This window comes from Ranitomeya imitator, chromosome 5 (assembly GCF_032444005.1).
Source record: "Ranitomeya imitator isolate aRanImi1 chromosome 5, aRanImi1.pri, whole genome shotgun sequence".
In the NCBI taxonomy this organism is placed as follows: Eukaryota; Metazoa; Chordata; class Amphibia; order Anura; family Dendrobatidae; genus Ranitomeya; species Ranitomeya imitator.
Genome location: NC_091286.1, coordinates 295,445,788 through 295,473,208, shown reverse-complemented (window position 1 = coordinate 295,473,208; position 27,421 = coordinate 295,445,788). Strand labels below are relative to the sequence as shown.

At 43.5% G+C, this 27,421-nt stretch overlaps 1 protein-coding gene across 1 annotated transcript; it reads right to left on the bottom strand.

Annotated features, from left to right (window-relative positions):
• Window positions 1-8: 8 nt before the first annotated feature.
• On the bottom strand, window positions 9-26,532 carry OSTM1 (osteoclastogenesis associated transmembrane protein 1). The gene is made up of 6 exons (XM_069726260.1): window positions 25,267-26,532; window positions 20,504-20,612; window positions 19,223-19,320; window positions 18,953-19,084; window positions 15,180-15,345; window positions 9-2,191 (listed from the first exon to the last, which is right to left on the bottom strand). Exons 1-6 carry the CDS (start codon window positions 25,591-25,593, stop codon window positions 2,136-2,138), a joined length of 888 nt encoding a protein of 295 aa, XP_069582361.1. The 5' UTR covers window positions 25,594-26,532; the 3' UTR covers window positions 9-2,135.
• Between the last annotated feature and the right edge of the window lie 889 nt (window positions 26,533-27,421).

Sequence of the window (27,421 nt, the reverse complement as noted above, 5' to 3'; positions counted from 1 at the left end):
ATGAACTATTTGATTTAAAATGGTTTATTAAAATTCAAACAATATACGCTACAAATATACTGGATATTGACTATACAAATGAACCAGTAATGGAGTCATCTAGTACTTCTATATTGGTTATCTATCCCACAGATCGGTCAGAAATATAAGATGGGTTGGGGTCCAACACCAGACAACCCCACCTATCAGATTCATACAGTTTCAGTGGCCTCTGCCAGGTATTGGAGTTGAACTTATATTGAAAGGAGTAGCATCTGATCTGCAGCACCCGACAGCGGATACTACCCTGTATGGAACAGCAGTGTTTTGCACTGTAGGCTATACATCAGAACCGCTGCCGGAAGTGATAATAGCTGATTGTTGGCGGTGTCAGACCCTCATCAATATAATAGTACTCGGAAAACCCCTTTAATTATAAATATAGGTTCAGTATTCAAGTACCAAAATTTGCATTTAGTAGAAAACGAGATCTGTATATCAGTGCAGAGTGTAAATGAAGTAGAACGAGTCAACCTTAGCCATTGCCAGATGTTTAGCACACACGTAAAGGGGTATTCCCATCTCCAAGATCCTATCCCAATATGTAATTGTATCCCAATTGTAATTGTAATATGTAATATGTATCCCAACGTGTAATAATAATATTAGCAACTATCTCCAATTTTAAAAATTTAGTATAGTTTTTCTGATTCGCTATGCCTCTTTCCTAATGTGTAGCCATTAGGTTAGGATCTTGGAGACGGGAATATCCCTTTATCCATGGATCCAGCAGTCTCACAAACCACAGATTTCTCCATTGTTATTGTGTAGGACATATCCTGCATGTGATTACATCACCCCTAGTTGAGGATGATAGTTTGATTACTCGTCATAAATATATATTTGTCCATATAACAAAAGAACAATGAAAATAATCACACACAAAAAGATGAAGAATAGCATATTATAACCCAACAAAAAAGCCAGATAACAATAGTTTAGCTAAATAACTATTTCTTCAAAATACTGGAAAATGAGAAATTTCTCTCTGTAAAAATCTCAAAAATCTAAGCCGTTTTTGAATGATTTTAATTGGCTGCAAAGCCAGGAAAGTAAATTAAAGCCGCTTCACCACTAAAGCTCTTAACTGCCCTATCCTGTAGTAATGACTTTCAGCCCTACTTAGCATGAATGTGCTCAAAAAGCCACTGATTATGGAATCAAAGCTGTCATTCTGGAACTTGGCAGATGTAAACCAGCTTTTATTAGCATAAATGAAAGATTGCTTTGAACAGCTCTCAATCATATGATTCACCAAATCAAGGTAATACTTTCAGAGCCTGCATGGGCAGCAGCCTGGCTAATCCACAGACGCCAAAATTGGAGCACTGTGGATATCAACACAATAACTCCGTCCCTTGCGATGATCTCGCTGCTGTATTCTGAAGTCCTGTACAAATAAAATGTAATTACAGTATCTACCGGTACAATGACATCAGTTCAGGAATGATATCATAAATTAGCATTTCATGAAGACCAAAGCAGCAAACCATAAAATTGCACAAAGCACATCTACCTCCCTAAATGCTGGTGGATCTCATAAAATATTCCTAGCTGCCAGCATTGACCACAACTCACTCAATAAATGTGCATTCCAATAAGGGGTTATAGACCCAAAAACACTTTAGGAGTTATTTATCTTTCTTGCGTAATTGATCCTCACCAAAGCGGCAAGCATCAGAGGAAACAGGCTGACCCAATGGAACTACCAAAAATGTGTATAACTACCCATTGGCCTATGCCATGTAACTGGGTACACAACATTTTTTTATACTTTTTTTTTTCTCCTGCAGAATGAAAATGTAACAACCATTTCTAATTTTATGTTTCACTGTAATTAAACAAGAAAAAAGACAGATCAGTAATTCATTCATAATTCCTGCAAGTGAATAGGAAGCTTGAATTATATATAAAGAAAAAGCAGGAAAATGCCTAAACACAGATACAGTCTCTATCTTCCTTTAGTAGTAAAGGACCCATTGTGTTTGAGATAACCATGACAACAAGAGAAAAAAGAATTCTTCTTGTCGCTTTGCATAGAATGCATCAGTGTATATATCGTCCAGTGCAAAGTTCCTTCCTTTGCCAAGTTTACTTCAGTTACGCTTGTCCTGTATGTTTGCTACACTGGCAGCGGACTTAAATCTTTTGGCTGAAATATAAGAATATATATTTTAGTATATCTGAAAACTTGTTAAGAAACAATAAACCACAAAGCCTATCAAACAGACACACATTTATGTATAATTAAAATAAGTATATTCAATTTCAGGGTGTCAAAGATTACACCTGTGAGACTTCACCATGGTATTCGTATGTGTAAACATATTATATATAGAAAATCTATATTATATAGAAAAGATATATATCTTAGTACCATGTTAGCCAGTAGATAGAAAAATATTTGGAATTGAGTCCCCTCAGTGGTTGATACCTTTTAATGGCTAACTGAAAAGATGGTAACAAATTGCAGGCTTGCAATTTGTTACCATCTTTTAACTTAGCCATTAAAAGGTATCAACCACTGAGGACTCTCAATTCTAAATATTTTTCTAAATATATTATATACACACACAATACATTTGGGTTTTCCATTCTATACTGTTGCCACATGTGTAGAAAATTCACCCTTTAGCCATACAGTCTGCCTTTTCTAAAATTTGCGAAAGAATGGGTCATTCTAAAAGCTCATTGACTTTGGACGTGATCCTATAATTGGATGTTGCAATGTAACAAGTCAATTCAGTTAATTCCTGCTCTACTTGATATTTCATGTCAACTCAAGCACATAAAATTAAAGAGCAGTGTCACAAACACTCTATGGGCTCAATAACTACAAACCTCCTGGGACATTACCAAGAGCACAGAAACTGTGTGACGGGAATTACGGTACAAGTGTTGGGTGGAGTGGTGTAAAGCCACCCTCACTGAACACTAGAAGCATAATTCTGGGGGTAATGAATCACACTTCATCTCGCCGTCTGATGGATGAGCTTGGATTTGGCGAATGCCAGGAGAACGTTATCGGCCTGAAAGAAACATGACAACTATAAAGTTTGGTAGACAAGGAACAATGCTATGGATTGTTTTTAAGGACAATTGTATGTTTCCAACTACGGGGAAAGGCATTTTCTGTTCGATCAGGTATGGTTGGGAGAGTACGGTGTGAACAAAATGTGATGGACTTGCACATAGCCCTGACCTCAACCCCATCAAACACTTTTAAACTACATTGGAGATTGTGAGCCAGATCCATAATCTTGCAGAAAAAAAATTCCCAAAAGAGTGGAAGATGTTATAGCTTCAAAAAGGGGGAACCAACTCCATACTAATGCCTAGTAATGTACAATGGAATGCTAGAAAAGCTCCTTCAGGTGTAAAGTATTGGGACACCTACACCTCTGTAAAATAGATTTTTACATTGATTTGTCTTGATTTGGGTTATCTTCCACTGAGGTCTACAGAAGGTCATATTGTGTCCCTCCTGGACTAGTCTAGTTTGCTCCTGCGAGCTACTAAATGTCTGATGACCTCTTCAGTCATGTATACAGTAGATCTTATGTGTGGTGGAGCAATAAGGAATAGAGTTTTTGTTAAGACATGAGGTGTCCATTAAATGGGTTTTCCACAGCTTTATTTAGTTCTATGCCTAACTAATATAGTACAATTAGGCCAGCTGCCCCCATAGTCAGTGAGCGGTTTTGTTAGCAATAAACTGGCTCCGCTGACACCCGACTCTGGTTACTTGTCAACACAGGAAACGCCATCATTTGTCAAATACATGACCAGGAGCTAATTGGCTGGTACCTGAAATTGAGCGGCTACCTGACAAATGAATACCTGCCCTGAGCACCTGCGTAAACTGGTACCGGAGCCGTGCAGATAGACGTTTGACCATCAAATATCTTATTATGAAGAGGTTAAGGCAAGCTAATTTTTTCCCTTATGACTGCTGTTGCAATGACGACGTAAAGGATAGTCTGGGCACACCAATTAATAAAACCATTATAAAGCCTATGAGAAAATTTGCTTGCTGTTAAAATTCTTATGTGTTCCTGAGCTATGACTTGTGGTCATGTGACCACCATCTTATTACTTCACAGCTGGTCAGTCAACCTAAGCGTTGCATGTCGGGGGCGCAGCTCTGAATTATGCCATAGGGACGTGGCCTGTGAATCTCACTGTGTATGGGGAGATAATGAGCAGCTCATCACATATAACCTCAGACTCTGCAGCAGAGAACTACCTGTCCTCAGCTACTCTCCTCCTCCACAGTCTCCCACCATAAATGCCTCCTATTTAAATCCTCTGACCACACAACAGAGGTGCAAATTGTTGTGAAGGTTACGTCGGACGTCTGCGGAAGAGGAGGTCAGCAGGGAGCAGTACTGAGGGAAGTAAAGGGGAAGGTGTAGGGAGACTGCAGAGGGGATGCTCGTGGAGCAAGCATGTCATAGCAGTCTGCGCTACGTTTGTTTTCCCATTTTGAAACTGTATATCAGTTTCAAGAAAAGTCTAAGAGTAATGGGCTGGCCAGAGATTAGGTAAATGTAGTTTGGATGTCTGAGGGAGGTTAATAACATAACACATGGATTGTTGAAGGTGCATTACACTATATGGCAGATGGTTGAACGAGGTCGGTTGATCGCAGACTCCTGATGCCCCCATGGACAGTAATGATTGACAACACGTTCCTGTATTCTCTATGAGAGAGCCGGGCAGAGGCTTATATCCAGAGACAACAAAAATCTAAATTCAGCTGGCCAAACCCTTCTCTCCTCCAACATGATTTGTTGGGGAGTGGGGTCAATTGGGGGGGGGGGGTAAACATACACATCAGACTGTTGGCCGATCCTGCTAATGGTGGCAGATTTGGCTAATTTTGGTATAATGTGTATAGGGACCCGATCCCATCCCACTTCATCCCAAACCTCACCACTGTCTTTATCCCAACCCTAATCCATCTCTTCAACCTATCACTAACAACTGGTGTTTTCCCCTCGAGCTTTAAACATGCCTCCATCACACCTATCCTCAAAAAGCCCTCTCTTGACCCATCCTCTGTATCTAGCCATCGCCCTATATCACCTCTCCCCTATGCCTCCAAGCTACTGGAACAACACGTCTACCTTGAACTGTCCTCCCATCTCTCTTCTTGCTCCCTCTTCGACCGCTTACAATCTGGCTTCCGGTCACACCACTCCACTGAAACTGCCCTAACTAAGGTCACCAATGACCTCTTAACCGCCAAGAGCAAGCGACACTACTCTGTCCTCCTCCTTCTGGACCTGTCGGTTGTCTTTGACACAGTGGACCATTCCCTATTATTACAGACCCTCTCATCCCTTGGCATCACAGATTTGGCCCTATCCTGGATCTCATCATACCTAACAGACCGGACATTCAGCGTCTCACACACCACCTCCTCACCTCGCCCCCTATCTGTCGGAGTCACGCAAGGTTCAGTCCTAGGGCCCCTGCTCTTCTCCATTTACACTTTTGGCCTGGGACAGCTCATAGAATCTCATGGCTTTCAGTATCATCTCTATGCTGATGACACACAGATCTATACATCTCTGGACCAGATATCACCTCCCTACTAACCAGAATCCCTCAATGTCTGTCCACTATTTCATCCTTCTCCGCTAGATTTCTGAAACTTAACATGGACAAAACAGAATTCATCATCTTTCCCCCATCTGACGTGACCCCTCCAATGAACCTATCCATTACAGTAAATGGCTGCCCACTCTCCCCAGTCCCACGAGCTCGCTGCCTCAGGGTAATCCTTGACGCTGATCTCTCCGTCAAACCACATATCCAAGCCCTTTCCACTTCCTGCTGCCTTTAACTCAAAAATATTTCACAGATCCGTACATTCCTAAACCAAGAATCTGCAAAAACCCTAGTCCATGCCCTCATCATCTCTCGCCTTGAATACTGCAACCTCCTGCTCTGTGGCCTCCCCTCGAACACTCTCGCACCCCTCCAATATATTCTAAACTCTGCTGCCTGACTAATCCACCTGTCCCCCGCTATTCCCCAGCTTCTCCCCTGTCAATCCCTTCACTGGCTCCCCATTGCCCAGAGACTCCAGTACAAAACCCTAACCATGACGTACAAAGCCATCCACAACCTGTCTCCTCCATACATCTGTGACCTCATCTCCCGGTACTTACCTACACGCAATCTCCGATCCTCACAAGACCTCCTTCTCTACTCCCCTCTTATCTCCTCTTCCCACAATCGTATACAAGATTTCTCTTGCGCATCACCCCTACTCTGGAACCCTTTACCACAACACATCAGACTCTCGCCTACCATCGAAACCTTCAAAAAGAGCCTGAAGACCCACCTCTTCCGACAAGCCTACAACCTGCAGTAACCACCGATCGACCAAACCGCTGCATGACCAGCTCTACCCTCGCCTACTGTATCCTCACCCATCCCTTGTAGATTGTGAGCCTTCGCGGGCAGGGTCCTCTCTCCTCCTGTACCAGTTATGACTTGTATTGTTTAAGATTATTGTACTTGTTTTTATTATGTATACCCCTCCTTACATGTAAAGCGCCATGGAATAAATGGCGCTTTAACAATTAATAATAATAATAATAATAATGGGGTCCTTTAAAGCCACTGTACCAAAATGAATTTGATGGACTACAATTTGTGAATTAACTAGTTAAACTGTGGAGAAGGTGCTCATGAACAAGTGGCTTTTTTTCAGTTATCAGTACAGGAATGAATGTCATCCCAATGTCACGCTATAATAAACTGGAGGATGACCTACCTGGATTCAGTACTGGAGCTTATTTCTACATACTCGGGCACAAAGTAGATTAGGAAGTAGAAGCAACCCCATCATCATGAAGTTACAATTCTAACTAATGGCAAGTGAATTAAGAGCCTTTAATCCTGTTTAAACCCACACTTGCTTGTGAAATTTTATTTTGACATCTTAGAGAAAGCCTACGTTAAAATTTTAGTCACGATTGTAGCAGGGTGAACATTGCACTTCCAGCTCTGATGTACCTCGTCTTTTTCCCAGCCGGCCTCTGACGGACAGGTTACTCTTCTCTCAGTGATCTGCCTTCACCGCCCAAGTTTTTGCACAGGCATAATCATTGCCCATGTGTCGTCTTCTCAGTGGGGGCAACACATGTGCAGTAAAGCTCTTGATGATACGCAACAGTTAAACTATTGAACATTGCATGTCCTGCCCCTTCTGAGGAGATGACCACAGGGCAATGATGGCTGTGTAAAATCTGGGGCGGTGGAGGATTGTCACAGACAAAAGTGAGACCGGTCCATGAAAGACTGAAGGCAGGCAGGGAAAAGTGAGAGTCAGAAGAGCAGGAAGGGCCCATGCCCAAAACTTGTGCCTAAAACTTCAACACTTGATTTCTCCAAGATGTCAAAATAAAGCAATGTATAGATTTAATAAGGGTTAAAAGCCATTAATTTGGGTTGCAATATCACGACGACAGGTTCCTTTTAAATAACTTACTAATTTAAGAACGTGTAAAGAGAACCTGTCAGCTGCATTGTGCCGAGTAACGTACAGTGTCAGGTCAGAGCCGTTATACTGATTACAATACCTTGGTTGATGAAATCCATCATGTGGTTGTTGTTTAATCTTTATTTTCAGTTTAGAAAATTGTCGTGCTCCGGGGCGGCCTGTGGGCAGGGTCTTCATGTGGTGCTCTGATTAGGTATTCATCAGTTTGGCTTCTGACAGGTCACTGATCCCTCACTGAACTGCCCCCTAGTTTACATACGGATTATTATATATCGGGTCTCTGTGAATCTGAAGCGCTACTGGTACTTTTAGTTTGATTATTATATATATTAGAAAAAAAACACGTAGCGCAGGCAGGGCCTGCGCTGCAGCATGATTGCATCTATAATATGCATTAAATTGTTTTATTTAGGCCGGGTTCACATTAGCGTATGTGTGCGCAGCATATACCTGTGTACCGATCGGCATGCGTCTTGATTACATACATTTAACAGTGTACGCATGGATATGCGTTAGCATGCGCATGCGTCGTTTCGCGGTGTGAACGCAACATTCAGCATTTTTCGAGGTGTCAATTTAGCGCAGACATACGCATGCGGATGAGTGCGTCAAAACAACGCATTACTGTCTATGGGACCGCATTGGTATACAAGGACATGCGTACGCATGCATACTTCACACCACCTGCAAAATCCCTGATGTATAAAAGGGGGTCTGCAGACAGGAAGTCCATTACTCTCATGACTCTGGATGCGAGCACAAGACTCTGGATGTAAGTATAGAATCTTTGAAAAAGTATGTCTGTCTCACTGCATTCTGTACTCTGTACTTATGTTTTGTTTTCTGTTCCTTCTAGACTGTTTTTTTCCGGTCCCGAACTCCTTGCCTGGCTTCCTCCTTCCTGTCCGTGATTACCTGTTGTGGATTGTTCCTGTGGCCCTATGTAAGTATGAGTGTGTGCACTATGTTGCTCTACCCAGTTTCACACCTTTAGTCCCTTTGTGTCTTATGTTTTGTTTTTTTTTCCTTGTAGACTGCGGTGCTGCTGTCCTAGTTTTGTGCTGCTTTTCCGATGCCGCTGTCCCCGTGTTGTGCTGCTTTTCCGGTGATGTGCTGCCTGCTGTGCTGTTGGACTGCTGCCTATAATGTAAGTATTGGCCTTCAAATTTTTTTGCTTTGGCTCTTTTAAAAAGTTCAGTTTCTTTTATCTGTTCTTTTCTGTAGTGTTTCACTTGACTGCTGCCTGCTCTTCAAACATGTCCTCCAGTGAAGACCTGACTGCTTCCCAGGGTGGACATGACACTGATTATGTTATCACATTTGATATACTGATTAGTATGTATTGACTAGCTATACTACACATGTGGTAAATCATGTATTTTCTTTACATGAACCTTCCAGTGCAGAAGAGCAGGAGCAGTCAAGTGGAAATGAATCTTCCCAGGGTTGTCGGGTTCAAATTTCTGAGGAGGAAAGACAGGATGTAAGTATTCTTTTCATTGTCAGACTTGTAATTGGTTTTGTTTTCAGTTTTGGATATTTAAAACTGTAGTACTTAATTATTTTTATTATTTTATTTGATCTATAGGTTCGACAACGTGAGGAAGGTCAACATGTCATTGACACTGACCTACTCATTCCAGTGGTTCAAGAGCGTGTAGCGTTGTGGGACCCCTGTGATCGTAATCATTCCGACTCCGTATTGTTTCGACGACTCTGGGAAGAAGTGGCCAGATCGCTGTTGGATTATTGGGACCATGCAAGGCCACAAGGCCTTTTTCGTAAGTATTGCAATGTGGTCTCTGTTTTGCTGTAAATGTCTTTTTTTTTTACAATTATTTTTTTTTTCTTCCCCCTTCACAGTGAAGAGAGGAAACGTTCATTAGTGTTCAATGAAGGATCGCTTCAATAAGGATATCAGACAGGAGATGCGGGTTAAAAGTTGTGATGCTCCAAAGTTTTCAGAGTACAAATACAATCGTATGCTGTCTTTTCTGAAGTCTGCGCTTGCTTAGCGAACGTGAGTATCTTTTATGTTGTCTGACTTATCTAAAGTTTAAAAAAAAATTTTGTAATGTTTTTCTTTTGTTTTACACACAGAACCTGGATCAGCACTATAGAACCTGGATCTTCTTCTGTTGGAGCGACCCCTTCAACCAGCCAACGAACAGTCCCAAAAATCCAACAGCGATGTAGCAACCAAGCAGGTTTCACAGGCTGGGGAACAGGCAGGCAGTCCATCAGGTTTTCCCCTCTCGGCCCGCCGCCACTGCTTTTGTTGGGACTTCTCGTCAGCGGCAGAGGGCCTGGGAGAGGCCAGTCATGCCCGAGTTTATTCACTTAAGCTCCGTCTTCCAGGATGGGATGAAGGTTATTGGAGATAGACTGGACAGTGGGTTCACTCAGGTGAACACACTTTTCCAGGATGTCCACAGACGCTTTGACCGCCTGGAAACCGGCGAGACATTTTTTCGGCAACAGAGTGGGGCGTGTCAGAAAACCTTATTCCTGAACTCCAGCTGAACGTCACGCAGGCCTGCCAGGCTATTAACAGCCAGGCATTACAGCAGCAGCAGCCCTGAAGCTATCAGCCGCAGGCCAGATTTTACCAGCATCAACAAGAACAGCATCACTGGCCTATTCTCCCAGTTCACAGCTACACCATGCTCCAACGTGCAGAAAACCCTGCAGCAAGCAGCACCCACCACGCTCCAGAGTGCAGCACCCCTGCAGCAAGCAGCACCCACCAAGCTCCAGAGTGCAGCATCCACCACGCTCCAGAGTGCAGCACTGCTGCAGCAAGCAGCATCCACCACGCTGCACAGTCCAGCACCACGTGCTGCTACTGAGGCCAAAACTCCGAAAGACTCCCACTAGTGATTTGGTCCCGCACTGGAAAATGAAGACCAGGAGCAAGAAATGTCGGCCAAAAATGGTCCTACCACCTCCACCTTCCAATGTGCCTCTGTTGTCTAATATGTCACTACCTTCCATTGGTTGTCTCCCTTCCAATTTGTCTATCCATTTCCACAGTTCAACTCCTAATGTGTTCTCTACTCCCAATGTGTCCAGTCCCATCCAAGAGCCAATCCTTCAATTTATTGCCCCTTCCCCTGTAACACCTTCATCATCAAATATTGCTCAATCATCAGAGCTCAACACCCCAAAGGTCCACAATATATCACCCTCATACAGACCCCGAAAATAAAACCAATTGTTTGTTTTTAAATACAATTTTTATTTTGCTTGCACAATCCCTGTTTTCTTTGTCTCTTTATGCAAAAACACATACAGTACAGACCAAAAGTTTGGACACACCTCATTTAAAGATTTTTCTGTATTTTCATGACTATGAAAATTGTACATTCACACTGAAGGCATCAAAACTATGAATTAACACATGTGGAACTATATACTTAACAAAAAAGTGTGAAACAACTGAAAATATGTCTTATATTCTAGGTTCTTCAAAGTAGCCACCTTTTGCTTTGATGACTGCTTTGCACACTCTTGGCATTCTCTTGATGAGCTTCAAGAGGTAGCCACCAGGAATGGTTTTCACTTCACAGGTGTGCCCTGTTAGGTTTAATAAGTGGGATTTCTTGCCTTATAAATGGTGTTGGGACCATCAGTTGTGTTGTGCAGAAGTCTGGTGGATACACAGCTGATAGTCCTACTGAATAGACTGTTAGAATTTGTATTTTGGCAAGAAAAAAGCAGCTAAGTAAAGAAAAACGAGTGGCCATCATTACTTTAAGAAATGAAGGTCAGACAGTCTGAAAAATTGGGAAAACTTTGAATGTGTCCCCAAGTGCAGTAGCAAAAACCATCAAGCACTACAAAGAAACTGGCTCACATGAGGACCGCCCCAGGAAAGGAAGACCAAGAGTCACCTCTGCTTCTGAGGATAAGTTTAACCAAGTCATCAGCCTCAGACATCGCAGGTTAACAGCAGCTCAGATTATAGACCAGGTCAATGCCACACAGAGTTCTAGCAGCAGACACATCTCTACAACAACTGTTAAGAGGAGAATTTGTGCAGCAGGCCTTCATGGTAAAATAGCTGCTAGGAAACTACAGCTAAGGACAGGCAACAAGCAGAAGATACTTTTTTGGGATAAAGAACACAAGGAATGGACATTAGACCAGTGGAAATCTGTGCTTTGGTCTGATGAGTCCAAATTTGAGATCTTTGGTTACAACCACCGTGTCTTTGTGCGACACAGAAAAGCTGAATGAATGGACTCTACATGCCTGGTTCCCACCGTGAAGCATGGAGGAGGAGGTGTGATGGTGTGGGGGTGTGACACTGTTGGGGATTTATTCAAAATTGAAGGCATACTGAACCAGCATGGCTACCACAGCGTCTTGCAGCGGCATGCTATTCCATCCGGTTTGCGTTTAGTTGGACCATCATTTATTTTTCAACAGGACAATTACCCCAAACACACCTCCAGGCTGTGTAAGGGCTATTTGACCAAGAAAGAGAGTGATTGGGTGCTACGCCAGATGACCTGGCCTCCACAGTCACCAGACCTGAACCCAATCGAGATGGTTTGGGGTGTACTGGACCACAGAGTGAAGGCAAAAGGGCCAACAAGTGCTAAACATCTCTGGGAACTCCTTCAAGATTGTTGGAAGACCATTCCCGGTGACTACCTCTTGAAGCTCACCAAGAGAATGCCAAGAGTGTGCAAAGCAGTCATCAAAGCAAAAGGTGGCTACTTTGAAGAACCTAGAATATAAGACATAATTTCAGTTGTTTCACACTTTTTTTGTTAAGTATATAATTCCACGTGTTAATTCACAGTTTTGATGCCTTCAGTGTGAATGTACAATTTTCATAGTCATGAAAATACAGAAAAATATTTAAATGAGAAGGTGTGTCCAAACTTTTGGTCTGTACTGTACATGTGTGTATTGTATTGTTGAGTCAAGTTGTAACGGGTGTTTAACTGTAGGTGTTTTATTAGTAGTAAAGTCAGCAAACATACGTAGAAAAGTCAGCAAACAGATAACATTTACTTAAGGTGTATTAGACCATATCGTCTTGCCATGCAAGACGTCCAATATCCGAAACAAAGTAAGCAGCAAACTTATCCCTCATGTGAGCAACTTCCACTGTAGTCCTCAGAGGGTGATCACGGTAATCCTGCAAAGTGGTATCAACAGATTCATCAAGTTCTAATTGTAGTCGCTCTTTTGCCAGAATGTAATTGTGCATAACAACAGACGCTTTGACCACATCATCAATTGTCTCAGTTTTTAGATTGATTGGTGTTCCCAAAATGCACCATTTTGATGCCAGCAAAAAAAAGGTACACTCCACAGTTCTTCATGCCCTTGTCAGTTGGTAGTTGAAAACCCTTTTGATGTGAATCAAGTCCTGACTCGAGTATGGTTTTATGAGGTTGGCACACATTTGAAACGCCTCATTCCCAACCACAACAAACGGCATTGGTGGTCCTTCAGTGTTCGGAAGAGGATGTTGCGGTGGAAAGTTTAAATTATTACCATAGAAACGTTGGCCCATGTCAGAGTTTTTGAAAGTCTGTGAGTCATTTCCTCGTCCAAATAAGCCAACGTCTACGGCGATAAATCGACACTCTGCATCTGCAATTGCCACGAGAACAATCGAAAAGTATTTTTTGTAATTGAAATACTCGGATCCACTTCCAGCGGGTTTCAGAATCCGAATGTGTTTGCCGTCCACAGCCCCCACACAGTTAGGAAAATTACAAATTTCATTAAATTTTGCTGCATTTTTCAGCCAGAGTTCAGTTGTGGGTTGGGGGAGGAATTTTGCATGCAGAACATCACAAAGCACAGCAGGTGTCTCCAACAATCCCAGAAAGGGTGGACACTCCATTCCGGAATTGGAAATGAAGAGATTTTAGGGTCTCTCCGGTAGCCAGGAATCTGATGAACAGAAAATGGGGAAAAAAAAAAAATCAGTACATGGCTTTTATAACAATAATACAAACGACGTGTTTATTTTTCAAAATTAAATACCTCAGGGTCACCAACAGATGTTCCTCAGCAGGAATTGCTGTACGTAGTTGCGTGTCCTGCCTGGTGATGGATCCTCGATCATGTTGCAGCAATTCATCAAAGCTCTGTTCAGACATCCTTGTGTATTTGAAAAACTTCTCCGGGTTTTCACGTAGCTCTGTATCCAACGTAGGCTCCACGGCTCTCTCGGACTTCAATGATGGGGTGTTGCCAGTAGCAACGACGACATCATCACCGTCTTGCTCTTCTCCTTTCTTCTTCACAAGCCACAAAGGCAAAAGCCAATTTCAATTTCAAATCCAGATTAAGATAGAAGCTCTCCATGCCAAGATCCATCTTGCAGCTGGATACAGCAGCAAAAATGAGGATTTCATCTGTGTAAGGTCTATACAGAATCCCCATGAGACATGCCCATTGGGTGTGGCTTTTGTCAAGGAAATTCTCCTGAAACAGCATTTGCCGCATAACAAAATTCTTTGAAAATTCGAACGCATGCGCTGAAAAAACACAAACGCATGTAAAAACGCATACAAACGCATGCACACGCAGTGGTTTTTTGGTGTGATGCGTATAAAAAACCGCAGCGTAACCATGCCTTTGAATGTGTTTTGGCATGCGTTTGCGCATGCAGATGATACGTTGCGCACAGAGACGCTAATGTGAACTTAGCCTTAGTCATATACATTGATTCTGAAAAGAAATAGCATCTATCGGCGATCTGATGGCGCCTGCGCAATAGCATCTATCGGCGATCCGATGGTGCCTGCGCAATAGCATCTATTGGCGATCCGATAGATGCTACTGCTCAGGCACCGCCATCTTGGTGGAGACAATTTTTTTCCTCTAGCAAAATGGCACCGGCGGGGCCTGCGCAGTAGCACCTATCGGATCACCACATGAAGACCCCACCCACAGGCCACCATGGAGCACGAGAATCTCATTAACCAAAACTAAAGTTTAAGCAACAAAAACAAGACGGATTTCCTCAACCAAGGTACTATTTAAATCAGTATAACGGCACCAACCTGACACTGCTTGTAGGTGACTCAACACAATCCTGATGATAGGATCCCTTTAATGATTCTTTATATTTTTGCACAAAGCAAATTCTTTAAAAAGGTTTTTCCAACTCCTATGAATTATTTTTCTAAACAGCCAGCTATAATATAAAATAAAAGACTAGTACTCATTTTACCAAATAAAATATTCTCCTGTGGCTAGACCATTCTGGTTTCTATTTATCTGTCGCCAGCCATGACGCAACTTTTCAACTTGCGATTGCTGCAGCCAGTCACTGGCTGTAACAATGATCTGTCAACATCAAAAAAGTCACTGCTAAAGACAACAGCTGTGTGTAGGGATGTCATCGCAGTAGTCAAGTGAGCAAATACCGATAGGGAACCAGAAATACCAAAGGTGCTGCAAGAAAAGTGAGTATTACTACTCTTGTACTGTTATACCATTGACATCTGTTTCTATATTTCATAGATCATCCATTTCTGCAAGAATTCTCTAGAAGAAAACATTGGGCAATGAAGCTGGAATTTCACAAAACAGACGGAATCTTTTGAATTTCTGCCCCTTCATGCCTTCTGTAGGAAATACTTACGTAATATGAGTTTACGCTTCTTTTGCTCTGAGTGAAGGAAGCTGCTAAGGTAAAAGACCACTGGTAGAAATAAGATGAATGCGGAAACTGCAATCACCGGAACAGTATCGGTACAAGGTAATGTGCAGTTGAAAGTTTTGCTCCAAAGTTTGCGAGTACTGTTCATCTGAAATATAAAAGTGGATTTTCTTCTCAGCAGTTTAATAAAACTAGACTTTAATATATAATATCAGATCTCTAAATTGCAGCGGTCAGTAAATACTGATATTTCCCATTGTGCCCACTGATGCAATCATTGTGATGTCGGGCTGTTAGAACTGTGAAACTAAATGACCTGCATATAAGCAGCTACAAATTAACATGATCATGTGCAACAGACTAGAAACTGCACATAAAAATACCTTCATAGTTGAATATACATGTTCCTTCAGATTTCCTAAATGGTGCATTAATAAGCAGATTAAAGGGGTTGTCACGTGAATGACATTCATCAACTATCCAGTGACACATTGCCGATCATCAGAAGCTCAGTGATCGCTAGAACAGGCGATCTTTATACACTTTGTAAGGCACTTTAATAAGTAGCAAAATTTTTGTACAATTCGAGGGTGCACCAAAATTTTGTGACTAGGCATTTGCACACCAGTTTTCTCAGCTCCGCCAAAATGGACAGAGGTAGGACGCAACAGTGGCATGATGCCACGGCTTGTCTATTTCATGAAGAGCCGTGATGTACCTTATTCCAGAAATTTTACTCCAGCCTTTTACTAGAGTAAGGTTTATGGAGAGACGCATGACACTTTTCAGACGCGCCCGATTCATTCAAAGTGTGCACCTACGAAACACCCCTTAAATACTAGGCTTGATGAATCAGGGACTTAAAAAGGAGTTGTCAGGCCTCAGGCTACTTTCACACTAGCGTCGGTACGGGCCCGTCGCACTGCGTCGGGCCGACGTACCGACGCATGCTGTGAAGTAAAAGCACAACAGGGGCAGCAGATGCAGTTTTTCAACGCATCTGCTGCCCCATTGTAAGGTCCAGGGAGGAGGGGGCGGAGTTCCGGCCGCCCATGCGCAGTCGGAAATGGCAGACACGACGCACAAAAAAAACGTTACATGTAGCTTGATGGTCCGCCAAAACACGACGCATCCGTCGCACGACGGATGCGACGTGTGGCAATCCGTCGCAATGCGTTGCTAATGAAAGTCTATGGAGAAAAAACGCATCCTGCAGGCAACTTTGCAGGATGCGTTTTTTCTCCAAAACGACGCATTGCGACGGAGGCCAAACGACGCTAGTGTGAAAGTAGCCTTAGAGAGACTGCAGACTATGTGACTGAAAACTTGTGAATCCTCACATCGCACAAACTGTGCTCTATGAGGATTCTCCGGTGCCAGGAGCATGACCGCAAGCATGTCATTTGCATACACGCCGATTAGATGGGTGCAACCTCACTCAATGCAATTGTAGTGAGTGAGGCCGGACAGTCAGAATGTCGCCAGAAGAACACAAATCGCATACTTGTGGTCACATGACCACCCGCTCCCTGCAATGTGAGGACTCACAAGTCTGCAGTCACACAGAGTGACAACAGCCTTGTAGCATAAAGCCAGACAACCCATCCAAGCTGCTTCTGGTGCCACAATATTTTATAGACATCCTGTCACTGAGTATAGTCTGGCTCTTCCCAGAACCAAAAGGAAAATAAGCCAATGCAAAAGTTTTGGCACCCTGCATAATTAGTAGCACCCCTTAGAAAGTATTACAGCTTTTAAACGCTTTTTGTAGCCAGCCAGAGTCTTTCAATTCTTGTTTGAGGGATTTTCATCCATTCTTCCTTTGAAAATTCTTCCCAGTTCTGTAAGATTCCTGGGTCGTCTTGCATGCATTGCTATTTTCAGGTCCAGTCAATGATGTTCAGATCAGGGGACTGTGAGGGTCACTATACAACCTTCAGCTTGCAACTTTTGATGTAGTCTATTGTGGATTTTAATGTCCGGTTAGGATCATTATCCATTTGTAGAAGTCATCCTCTTTTTTAAGGCTGGTTTCAAATTTGCGGGTTTTTTTTGCGTTTTTGCAGTAAAAAACGCAAAAAAAGCATGCGTTTTTTTTCTATATTTAACATGAAAAACGCATGCGTTTTTTGCATGCGTTTTTGCAACGCATGCGTTTTTCTCTGCATGCGTTGTGTTGCAGAAATGCACCATGTAGTAATTTTTGCAGCGTTTTTTCGCGGAAAAAAAAACCTATTGATGTCTATGTAAACGCATGCATTTTTAAGCACATGCGTTTGTTTGCGTTAAAAACGACAAAAAAAAAAACAGAGAACACACTAATATGCCACCCCCCACCATAAAGGTGATAAAGGGATCCTAACCCTAACGGGATCCTAACCCTAAAGGGATCCTAACCCTAACCCTAAAGGGATCCTAACCCTATCCCTACCCCTAATTCCTTTAGGGTTAGGATCCCTTTAGGCTTAGGGTTAGGGTCCCTTTAGGGTTATAATCCCTACCAATAACCATAACTATTTGTGTTTATAGTGGGTTTTTTACTTTATTTTGATGATTGGCAGCTGTCACACATTTCACAGCATGCGTTTAAAAAACGCGAACGCATGAAAAAACACATGTAAATGCGCCCAAACGCCGCGTTTTTTCACATGCGTCAAAAAAAAACGCAGCGTTTGCACGCGTTTTTTCACCATGCGTTTTTTAAAAACGCATGTGTGAAACCAGCCTTACTTCAGCTTTTTTTTTTTTTTTTTTACAGATGGTCTTATGTTTGCATCAAGAATTTGTTGAAATTTCATTGAATCCATTCTTCCCTCTACCCATCGTTCCCCGTGCCACTGAAAGCAACACAACCCCAAAGCATGATTGATCCACCCTTAATGGTTGATGAGATGTTCTTTGCCCTTTTATCTCCACACATACCTTTGATCTGAATTTTATGGTGAGGACGCAGGAGAGGTTTTCTTCTGATGACTCTTCCATGAAGGCCATATTTGTACAGGTGTCTCTGAAAAGTAGAACAATGCCCCACAACTCCAGGGTCTGATAAATCTTTCTGAAGGTCTTTTGCAGTCAAGTGGGGTGTGTGGGGTGTGGTGTTCTGATTTGCCTCTCTAGCAATCCTACAAGTGGTTCTCGCTGAAATTTTGCTTAGTTTTCCAGATCTTATCTTGACCGCCACTTTTCCTGTTAATTTCTATTTCCTAATTACATTTTGAACTTAGGAAAAGCAACTTGAAAACGCTTTGCTATCTTATTATAGCCTTCTCCTGCTTTGTGGGCCTCCACCAGTTTCAGAGTGCTAGGCAGCTACTTAGAATAACCCATGGTTGCTGTTTTTTTGGCACAAGATTAAAGGCGGCTGGAATTTTTCTAAAGCGTATCACTTGGCCTTTCCTAATGATGATAGTGAACAAGCCATAACCCTAACAGGCTAATTAAGGTCTGACATATTGGTCAAAGTTATCTGAGCACACATATATCCAAGGGTGCCCAAACTTTTGCATCTGTCCATTTTGTTTTTTGTAATATTTAAAATGTTAAAAAAAAAAAAGGGACTATATATTTTTTTTGCCTAAAATATGAAGGAAATGAGTCATCTTTAACTTTAGGCCTTTTAGAGATAATTTCATGTTCAACTTTAACTGTTCACGATAACGAATTGTGACTAAGGGTGCCCAAACTTTTACATGTCACTGTATAGACTGAAGGCATATTGTCCTCTATATTACACCTGTATTTATATACGAACTTACGGCGTCTTCCAAGTCAATACACAAGCCATTTTTATGCTCCAAATCATTGTACAAATTATTCAGATGTCGGTACGTCTCATTACAATTTAGGCAGACTCTTGAAACATTGCCTTGTGAGGAGATTGGAGGTTCCTGAAATTAAACAGAAAAGAAAAAAAACCAAATCTTAAGAACCATTAGTAATAAATGAGCTAATATAGCATAACATACAACACTGATAACATAGTAAAACAATCAGCCTAAACTAAAACTAAGTAAACCCAGACTGACCTTCATTGTATTATTGAAGCACTGGATTAAGGTGTCAAAGGAATCCATGAATTCAGACGTGCTGTTTAAGACGCCAGTGCTGTTCGTCTGTAAGCAGTCTGGAAAAATTAAGTCACATAGTAATATTATTAATATATGGGGTAAAAAACAATTGTCTTATTAAATTGAAATCTTCTAGAAAGTACAGAATGCTCTTTTATTTTGTTTTTAAACTATAGTAAAATAAAAAAAATATTGCAATATTCACACTGGCCACTAAGCCCAATACTAAATTCATGCTTCCCTTTCTGTTCAGGAAGTCAAATGACGTTCTGCAACTTACTGCTTTATTGTGACTTACTACCCATGGGCCAAACCATTGTAACATTTACTATAATTACTGTAACTTTTCTATAGTAGGCCATAGCTTTCATTAAAGAATATATACTACTGTATTATGATATACTGCGTAGATCATAAGAAGAGAGATCACAACTGTCTTCATCAGTTCCATAGACTGAATGAGGTACACCAGCCACTCCATTCAAATAGGCCACACGAGACCGCCAATCCTCATTGGTGGAGGACCCAGTGATCAGAAACTTATCACCTACCTTCTTCCACCAGGTTATATAATAAACGTGTCTTGTTTAGAAATACCTTGCATAATACAAACATTTGCTTTACAGTTGTAATAGGAAATGTTTCACTCCAGGCCTTCCAACACCACAGAGGTATTGGCTGTGGGGTGTAAAGTCCCCCATGTATTAGAGTAACGTTGGCTGGCTCGATTTAAACAGTCATTCTGTGGTGACAAAGTCCCTTTAAATGCTGCTTTCAGTGATTAACAGTGGCATTTACATGGTTAAAGAGCAGCTCCTGAGCCCACTCTAATTATGACAAAGTTTCGTCAGGGTAGGCAAAGGGGTTAAATCAAACTGGTTTTCATACCTTTTTAGCAATTTGTGCTACAGTAGTTCTTCTATGGGTTCAGACTATTCTGGCTCATCTTTGCTCTTTAATCGCAACATTAAAAGGATTATTAGCAACTTTTAAGCTCTCATCTATCCACAGGAGAGGTGACAAGACACTCTTGAGCAGGGATCTGAAATGCTCTTTTCACTGTCTATTGGATTACCAGAAGTTTCATAGATTTTGAGATCGTTGGGGATCCCAGAAGTGGGACCCCAACCGATCAGCAGGTTACAATTTATCCAGTGGTTCTCACTTACGAGATTAGGAATAACTCTTTCTGCTTATAGCAGATTGGTATGAATAGAACACGATTCAGACCATACTTACTGTCACACTTTGAGTCACTCCACAGCTCATCAAAGAAATCATTAAGCGCCACAATGACCTGGACCCGGTCAGACCGCAGTAGTATTGTAGAACAGGTGACTGTGCTATTCTGCAAATTTGAGAAAATTACGGTATATGGAGCAATGAGTTTTGGAGACAAGAACATCTTATACAATCGTGTTTGCTAGTAACTGTATTATATCTACTCATAAAGCAGTGTAAAAGTCTCTGCCTGTATAACAAGGAATGTACGGAGCCTCCATGTCACATGCTATAGAGGAAGAGAGCTCCGTGCATGTGATGTGCCGCAGACTGAAATAGCCCCTTGTATTACTCAGCTTCCTCACTAGGGTTTATTCACAGAAAAACTGTTCAAAGAAATAAAAAAACTCTGGGAAGCCACAATTTATGGTTACATTGATTCTAGCAGTTTTCATATTTATGATACATGGTTATTAAAAGGGATTCTCCACTAATTTTAAATTGATAACTTATTGTTGGGATGAGTCAGAACATACGATTGGTGTAGGTCTGAGCCGTCCTCAGGGTCAACAGTTAACGGCTGAATTTGCCAGGGCAAGCCTATATCGGTAAGACAATCCTGTAAGGAGGGTACTGCAGAAGAAATGTACCATTACATGACAATTATTCATGCAATATATGGACTTCTCAAGGCAGCTTTATTTTGGCGCATGTGGAAGCCCCCTCTATTTCTTCCTGAAACAAGGCAGCTAGTATGACAGCCACCAGAGAGATAAGTTGTTTGGTGCAGGTCCAGATCCTAAGTCCCTCTGTAAACTGCTCATTTGCCAGGGAAAGTTGCCATCATTAGAATGGTTCCCCTAGAGTCGCTGCTGTTCAGATGAATGGCCGTCCAAGTAATGCATGGACAACTCGGGTCCATCAAGGAGAAATCGGAAATTTCTGCTCTGACTCAGACCACAGAGTGAGGAAAAACTTGTGAGATAGATTGGGTGCTGCCATTGGATGTAAAATACCCAGAAGAGTTTAAAGACAGGATTTTATTTAACAACGCGTTTCCTGATGAAACAACTCCGAAACGTGTTGTTAAATAAAATCCTCTCTGCAAACCTGTGTCTGGACATCTCATATCCACTAGCAGCGCCTGCACTTCATGGTCTTTCTTCAGTTCCGGCACTTACGAGTCCATGAACCGGTGGTCAAAGCGGCACAGTGGATTCACGTCCCTTCTCCTCAGTGTTGTGCCTGTTCTGCACCTAATCAGGTGAGCAGTGCACGCCTACTAAAGCCCAAATCCACTCATCCGCACAAGGAACCCTTTCATTTTTCACATGCGCTATGAAAACTAGTTGTCTTAGAGGGGTTGTCCATAACAGCCCCTTCATAAATGCTACGGTGCACCAAATAAAAAAAACAAACAAACAACAGACTCGCCTCCAGGACCACTACAGTTCCACCGGTCAGCACTGTCTCCAGGAGGTCATGTGAGCGCTGCAGCCTACTAGCGGCCAGTGATGGGCTGCAGCCTTCGGTCAGGTGGATCTGTGAAGGCAGCCCATCAGGGCCGCGGATAGGTTACAGCACTCATGTGACATTGTCACGTGACTGCCCAGAAACAGTGCTCACATGCCTGGAATGCTGCCTGTCCAGGAGGCGTCTGTTGCTTATACAGGGTGGAGCGCGGTAATTTGCTTTTTTGCACTGCATGCTGTGGCGGCACTGTCGGTCGAAGAGAGGGGAGAGTGGGTGTGGCTTACAGTGGCTGATGGGAGATTTGTATTCCTCTGCCTTTCAGTTGCCATCATGCAGTGGACACGTGAGGAGAGGTCATTTTGTGTTGAAGCGTATTTTTCAAATGCCCACTCGATCATTGCAGTACAGCGTGCTTTTCGTTTACAATTCGCTGTTCCTCCACGCGGACGTGTTCCTGGACGGCAATCAATTGTAAATTGGGTGAATGCATTCAGAACAGCAGGGAATGTGTCATGTGTACGAAGGGGACCTGAGAGAAGGATTACAACACCACAAAACATTGAGAGAGTTAGAGCAGCAGTACTGCAATCTCCGAAACGCTCTGCTCGGAAGCAATCATTTGCTCTTGGCATTTCAAGACGTTCTCTCCACCGGATTCTTCATGATGAACTGAATTTTCACCCGTATAAAATGTGCGTGGTCCAACATTTGTCAGCATGGGACTATTTGACACGGCGGACCTCTTGTGAAGACATGTTAGCAACGATACCCCGTGACGCAATTGTGTTTTTTTCTGATGAGGCACATTTTCACCTCAGTGGGTGTGTAAACAAACAAAATATGCGTTACTGGAGTGAAACAAACCCCAGAGAAGTTCACGAGAGACCTCTGCATTCGGACCGCGTCACTGTGTGGTGCGCCATATCACAAGTAGGCATCATTGGTCCTTACTTTTTTCAGGATAATGGTCGTGCCATAACTGTGAACTCCGAACGGTACTTGTCTATGATACAGGATTATTTTCAGCCGGCTCTTGAGGCAATGGAACTAGAGGATACATGGTTCCAACAGGATGGTGCCACTGCACACACAGCGAGGGTTACCATGAATTGTTTGAGGCAAATGTTTCCTGGACGGCTTATCTCTTTGAGGGGAGATGTGAACTGGCCAGCACGCTCACCAGATTTAGCCCCATGCGATTTTTTCCTTTGGGGTTACCTGAAGTCTAAGGTGTATATCAACCGTCCCAACACCTTGGAAGACCTAAGGAACAATATTGAAGCTGAAATTGGCAGAATACCAGTGGACATGCTTGTTAGAGTTCATGAAAACTTCAGAAAACGTATGCAGCAGTGTGTGGATAGCGAAGGTCGACATTTGCCAGATACACTATTTAAAACCATGTAATTTAAAAATTCCATTACTGTTCAGTATAATTAAAATATAAAATACATTTTTCTAATGATCATAATTTTTTTATTTCATTCCCAAATCAGCAAATTACTGCGCTCCACCCTGTATATTACTTGGGACACTGCAGCATTTAAGAAGAGGTTGTCCAGTGGTGGACAAACCCTTTAGTAAGGCTACTTTCACACTAGCGTTGTTTGCTGTACGTCGCAATGCGTCGTTTTGGAGAAAAAACGCATCCTGCAAATGTGCTTGCAGGATGCGTTTTTTCTCCATATACTTGCATTAGCGATGCATTGCGACGTATGGCCACACGTCGTGCGATGGATGCGTCGTGTTTTGGCGCACTGTCGGCACAAAAAAAGTTACATGTAACGTTTTTTTGTGCGTCGAGTCCACCATTTCCGACAGCACATGCGCAGCCAAAACTCCGCCCTCTCTTCCCCGAACATTACAATGGGCAGCGGATGCGTTGTAAAACTGCATCCGCTGCCCCCGTTGTTCATTATTTTCGCAGTTTGCGTCGGGCCGACGCATGGCGATGGCCCCGTACCGACGCTAGTGTGAAAGTAGCTTAAGGTGTATGGACAAGGGCTGTCCGAACAAGATGATCCCTTTAGACTGCAACCACATGCTGTGCAACCTGTCAGGCATGTTCAGTTTGGCCAAGTGTTCACATGTTCTGAATACAAAGAGGGGAACAAGCAAACAGGTCTGGCAGCCACGTATTTCCCATAACAGAGAATGGTCAGCCATGTCGAATTTATTTCCGCTAACATTATCTGTTGGGTGACAGTTTGGAAGTCTCCATACACATTGGGTAGTTGACAATTCAGTCCAAAGTAAGCAGGTTCATTTCAATTTGCTCTTATGTATATCGGGGCCTTTAAAAAGTATTTTGTCTACTAAAAATTAATGAGGGGCTTGAACGCATAGCGCCAGCAATCATTCATCATGGAGAGTCCGCATAACTCCATAATAAACTGTCAGTCAAAGCAGGAAGTAGATAGATGGAAAACAAGTAGTTGGGAAGGTGCACTTAAAGGGAACCTGTCACCAAAAAATGCAGTCCAATCTGCAAGCACCATGTTATAGAGCAGAAGAAGCTAAGTAAAATGATATATAGTATTGTCAGAAAAGGTTCAACATGAGCTGTGTTTTCATCATTCAATCCTCTCCTCTTTCTGGGATATTTGGTCCAGTGGGTGGTTCTGTCATTGACAGTTATCTCTGTATGCAAAAAGAGCTGTCAGTCACAAAAATCCCAGAAAGAGCCGAGGTTTAAAATGATTAAAACACAAGTTATTCTGAATCTTTTCTCAGAAAATGATGTCAATCTACTCCGCTCCCCCTGCTCTTAACATGCTGCCTAAAGATTGGACTGCAATTTTATGGTGACATGATCCCTTTAAATGACTGATGATGCCACGGTACATCGAGAGCCTGTACTTGGGTTTGGACACTCATTCTGTGAAAAAGGGGCCGATGAGACGGGAGCCGGGCTGCATCATTCTTCACACTATACATATTTGTGTTCCTAATCCTATTATGGCTCCAGGTAACCTTTCGACCTAAAGCTTTATGCAAAAGGTAAAAAACAAGGCCGGGTTTATAGAAGGGCATAAAGGCAAGTGAGAAACTTCGCAACATTCAGAAGGACCAAGAAAATCCTACATATGTAATACTGAAACTGACAAAATCTCCTTAAGTCACAAGCGTCCAATATAAGGAAGAGTCCTACTTCCCCGTGTGAACGTGTATCCACTCACTGCACTTTGTGGCCATCTAATCCCACACACGGCCTAATAGTGGGGTCACTTATGATGCCAGGTCACAGGACTACTACATATATCATATACATGCAACTACAGCAGTGAGATGCCGCTTTTCCAACACACCTGGATGATGGGATTTCCAATCTTGCTCATAGTAACTTTGAGTTGGCCATATTCCTTGTAGCAGTGTTGGCACAGCCGGACGGGCCTTGCCATGCTCACCAAGCAGTTGCTGAGAGTGGCACTGTTGTTAGCAAATTCCTCTAAAAGCTGGGCACACTGGGAAAGGTCTGGGGTGGGGTCAGGTGCCAAGGAGTAGGCTGGCAACAGTGACAGGGAAAGCTGCTCTGCCCATTGCGCCCTGGGCAGCAATTCAGTATCTGCATCAAATGTCCACTCTGTGGCCATACACACCCCAGTCATCACCAGGCAGGCCGTAACATACAGCATGGTGCAGGAGCCAGGGGTAGGGTACAGGCCAGGGCCGGGCGCAGGAGCCAGGGATTAGGGTGCGGGCTAGGGCAGGGTGCAGGAGCCAGGGGTTAGGGTGCGGGCTAGGGCAGGGGTTAGGAGCCAGGGGTTAGGGTGCGGGCTAGGGCAGGGTGCAGGAGCCAGGGATTAGGGTGCAAGCTACGGCAGGGTGCAGGAGCCAAGGATTAGGGTGCAGGAGCCAAAGATTAGGGTGCAGGAGCCAGGGGCTAGGGTGCAGGCTAGGGCAAGGTGCAGGAGCCAGGGATTAGGGTGCAGGCTAGGGAAGGGTGCAGGAGCCAGGGATTAGGGTGCAGGCTACGGCAGGGTGCAGGAGCCAAGGATTAGGGTGCAGGAGCCAAAGATTAGGGTGCAGGAGCCAGGGGCTAGGGTGCAGGCTAGGGCAAGGTGCAGGAGCCAGGGATTAGGGTGCAGGCTAGGGCAGGGTGCAGGAGCCAAGGATTAGGGTGCAGGCTAGGGCAGGGTGCAGGAGCCAGGGATTAGGGTGCAGGCTAGGGCAGGGTGCAGGAGCCAAGGATTAGGGTGCAGGCTAGGGCAGGGTGCAGGAGCCAGGGGTTAGGGTGCAGGAGCCAGGGATTAGGGTGCAGGAGCCAGGGATTAGGATGCAGGGGCCAGGGATTAGGGTGCAGGCTAGGGCAGGGTGCAGGAGCCAGGGGTCGGGTACAGGCTAGGGCAGTGCGCACTCACACTCCGGCTTGCTCCTCCATTAGCTGCATAACGAAAACCCGGCAGTTACCTACAGCACAAGCTCCGGTATATCCCGAGCACACACACGGGACAGCGCACCACACACACGGGACAGCGCACCACACACACTGACAAGACGAGCACTTCCGCTTCCTGCTAACCCTTTCCCTGCTGCCGTGGACCCCTCGCTGCCATTGCTCCCAGGCGGCTGCAGGACTGTGTCTCCTCTCTCGTTTCCCTGAGCATATTCCATGTCCAGCGCTGCAGCTGCACAGTGTATACGGGGCCGTGCCCAATTCTGTCACTAGATAACTGGATGCTGAACTTGGTTTCCTATCTCTTCATTTATTTATAACTATGTTTTTTTTATTAAAGGGGTAGTCTGAAACTAACATTGATTTTCATCTCAAATTCCTAGCTATTTGTTGTAATAATCTAATAATATGCTTTCATTAAAAAGTCCCTGTTGTTCCCGCTCTGTTTTACTTGTATTTTTACCTAGTTCCGTTTTGATAATATTGTTTGAGAATCCCCAGTGCATGCTGGGATAGTGAAACGAAGCGCCATCAGGGGGCAGAGGCTGCGGCGGTCTCTGCTGCGGCGGTCTCTGCTGCGGCGGTCTCTGCTGCGGCGGTCTCTGCTGCGGCGGTCTCTGCTGCGGCGGTCTCTGCTGCAGTCCCTGCCCCCTCCCTAAAATGAAGCGCCATTAGTGATTTCTGTTTCAGGGTCTGGGCTAGTCCCTGCTCTACTGAGAAAACGTTGGTTGTCCCAGGTATGCTCATGTGCCCTTCTTATTGCACAATATCCTACTCATTGTACAGTAACAATGCGCTCCCTTGCCGCACCCTGATGAGAAGTGACCAGCAGGCAACGGAGCGCACTGTCAGTGCACATTATAAGGAAAGTACATAGGGAGCAAAGACCAAAACGGACATCACTCTGAGGGTTGGGGCTGGTCCCTGCTCCCCTGCTTTCCTTATAATTCACACCAAGATTGAGCTTTGGTGTTGGATCATCACTTCTAATTAGAAGTAGCAAGGGGGTGCCCTGTCACTGCACTGAGAGGAATTGTGCAGAGTAAGAAGGGCACATGTACTAAGCA

Excerpts from the sequence above, each read along its gene's own strand:
- OSTM1 (XM_069726260.1), bottom strand. The coding sequence starts at position 25,593 with ATGCTGTATGTTACGGCCTGCCTGGTGATGACTGGGGTGTGTATGGCC. Across the intron at positions 20,613-25,266 it reads TTGGAAATCCCATCATCCAG|AATAGCACAGTCACCTGTTC; the intron begins GTGTGTTGGAAA and ends TCAAATTTGCAG. Across the intron at positions 19,321-20,503 it reads GAGTGACTCAAAGTGTGACA|ACTGCTTACAGACGAACAGC; the intron begins GTAAGTATGGTC and ends TAATTTTTCCAG.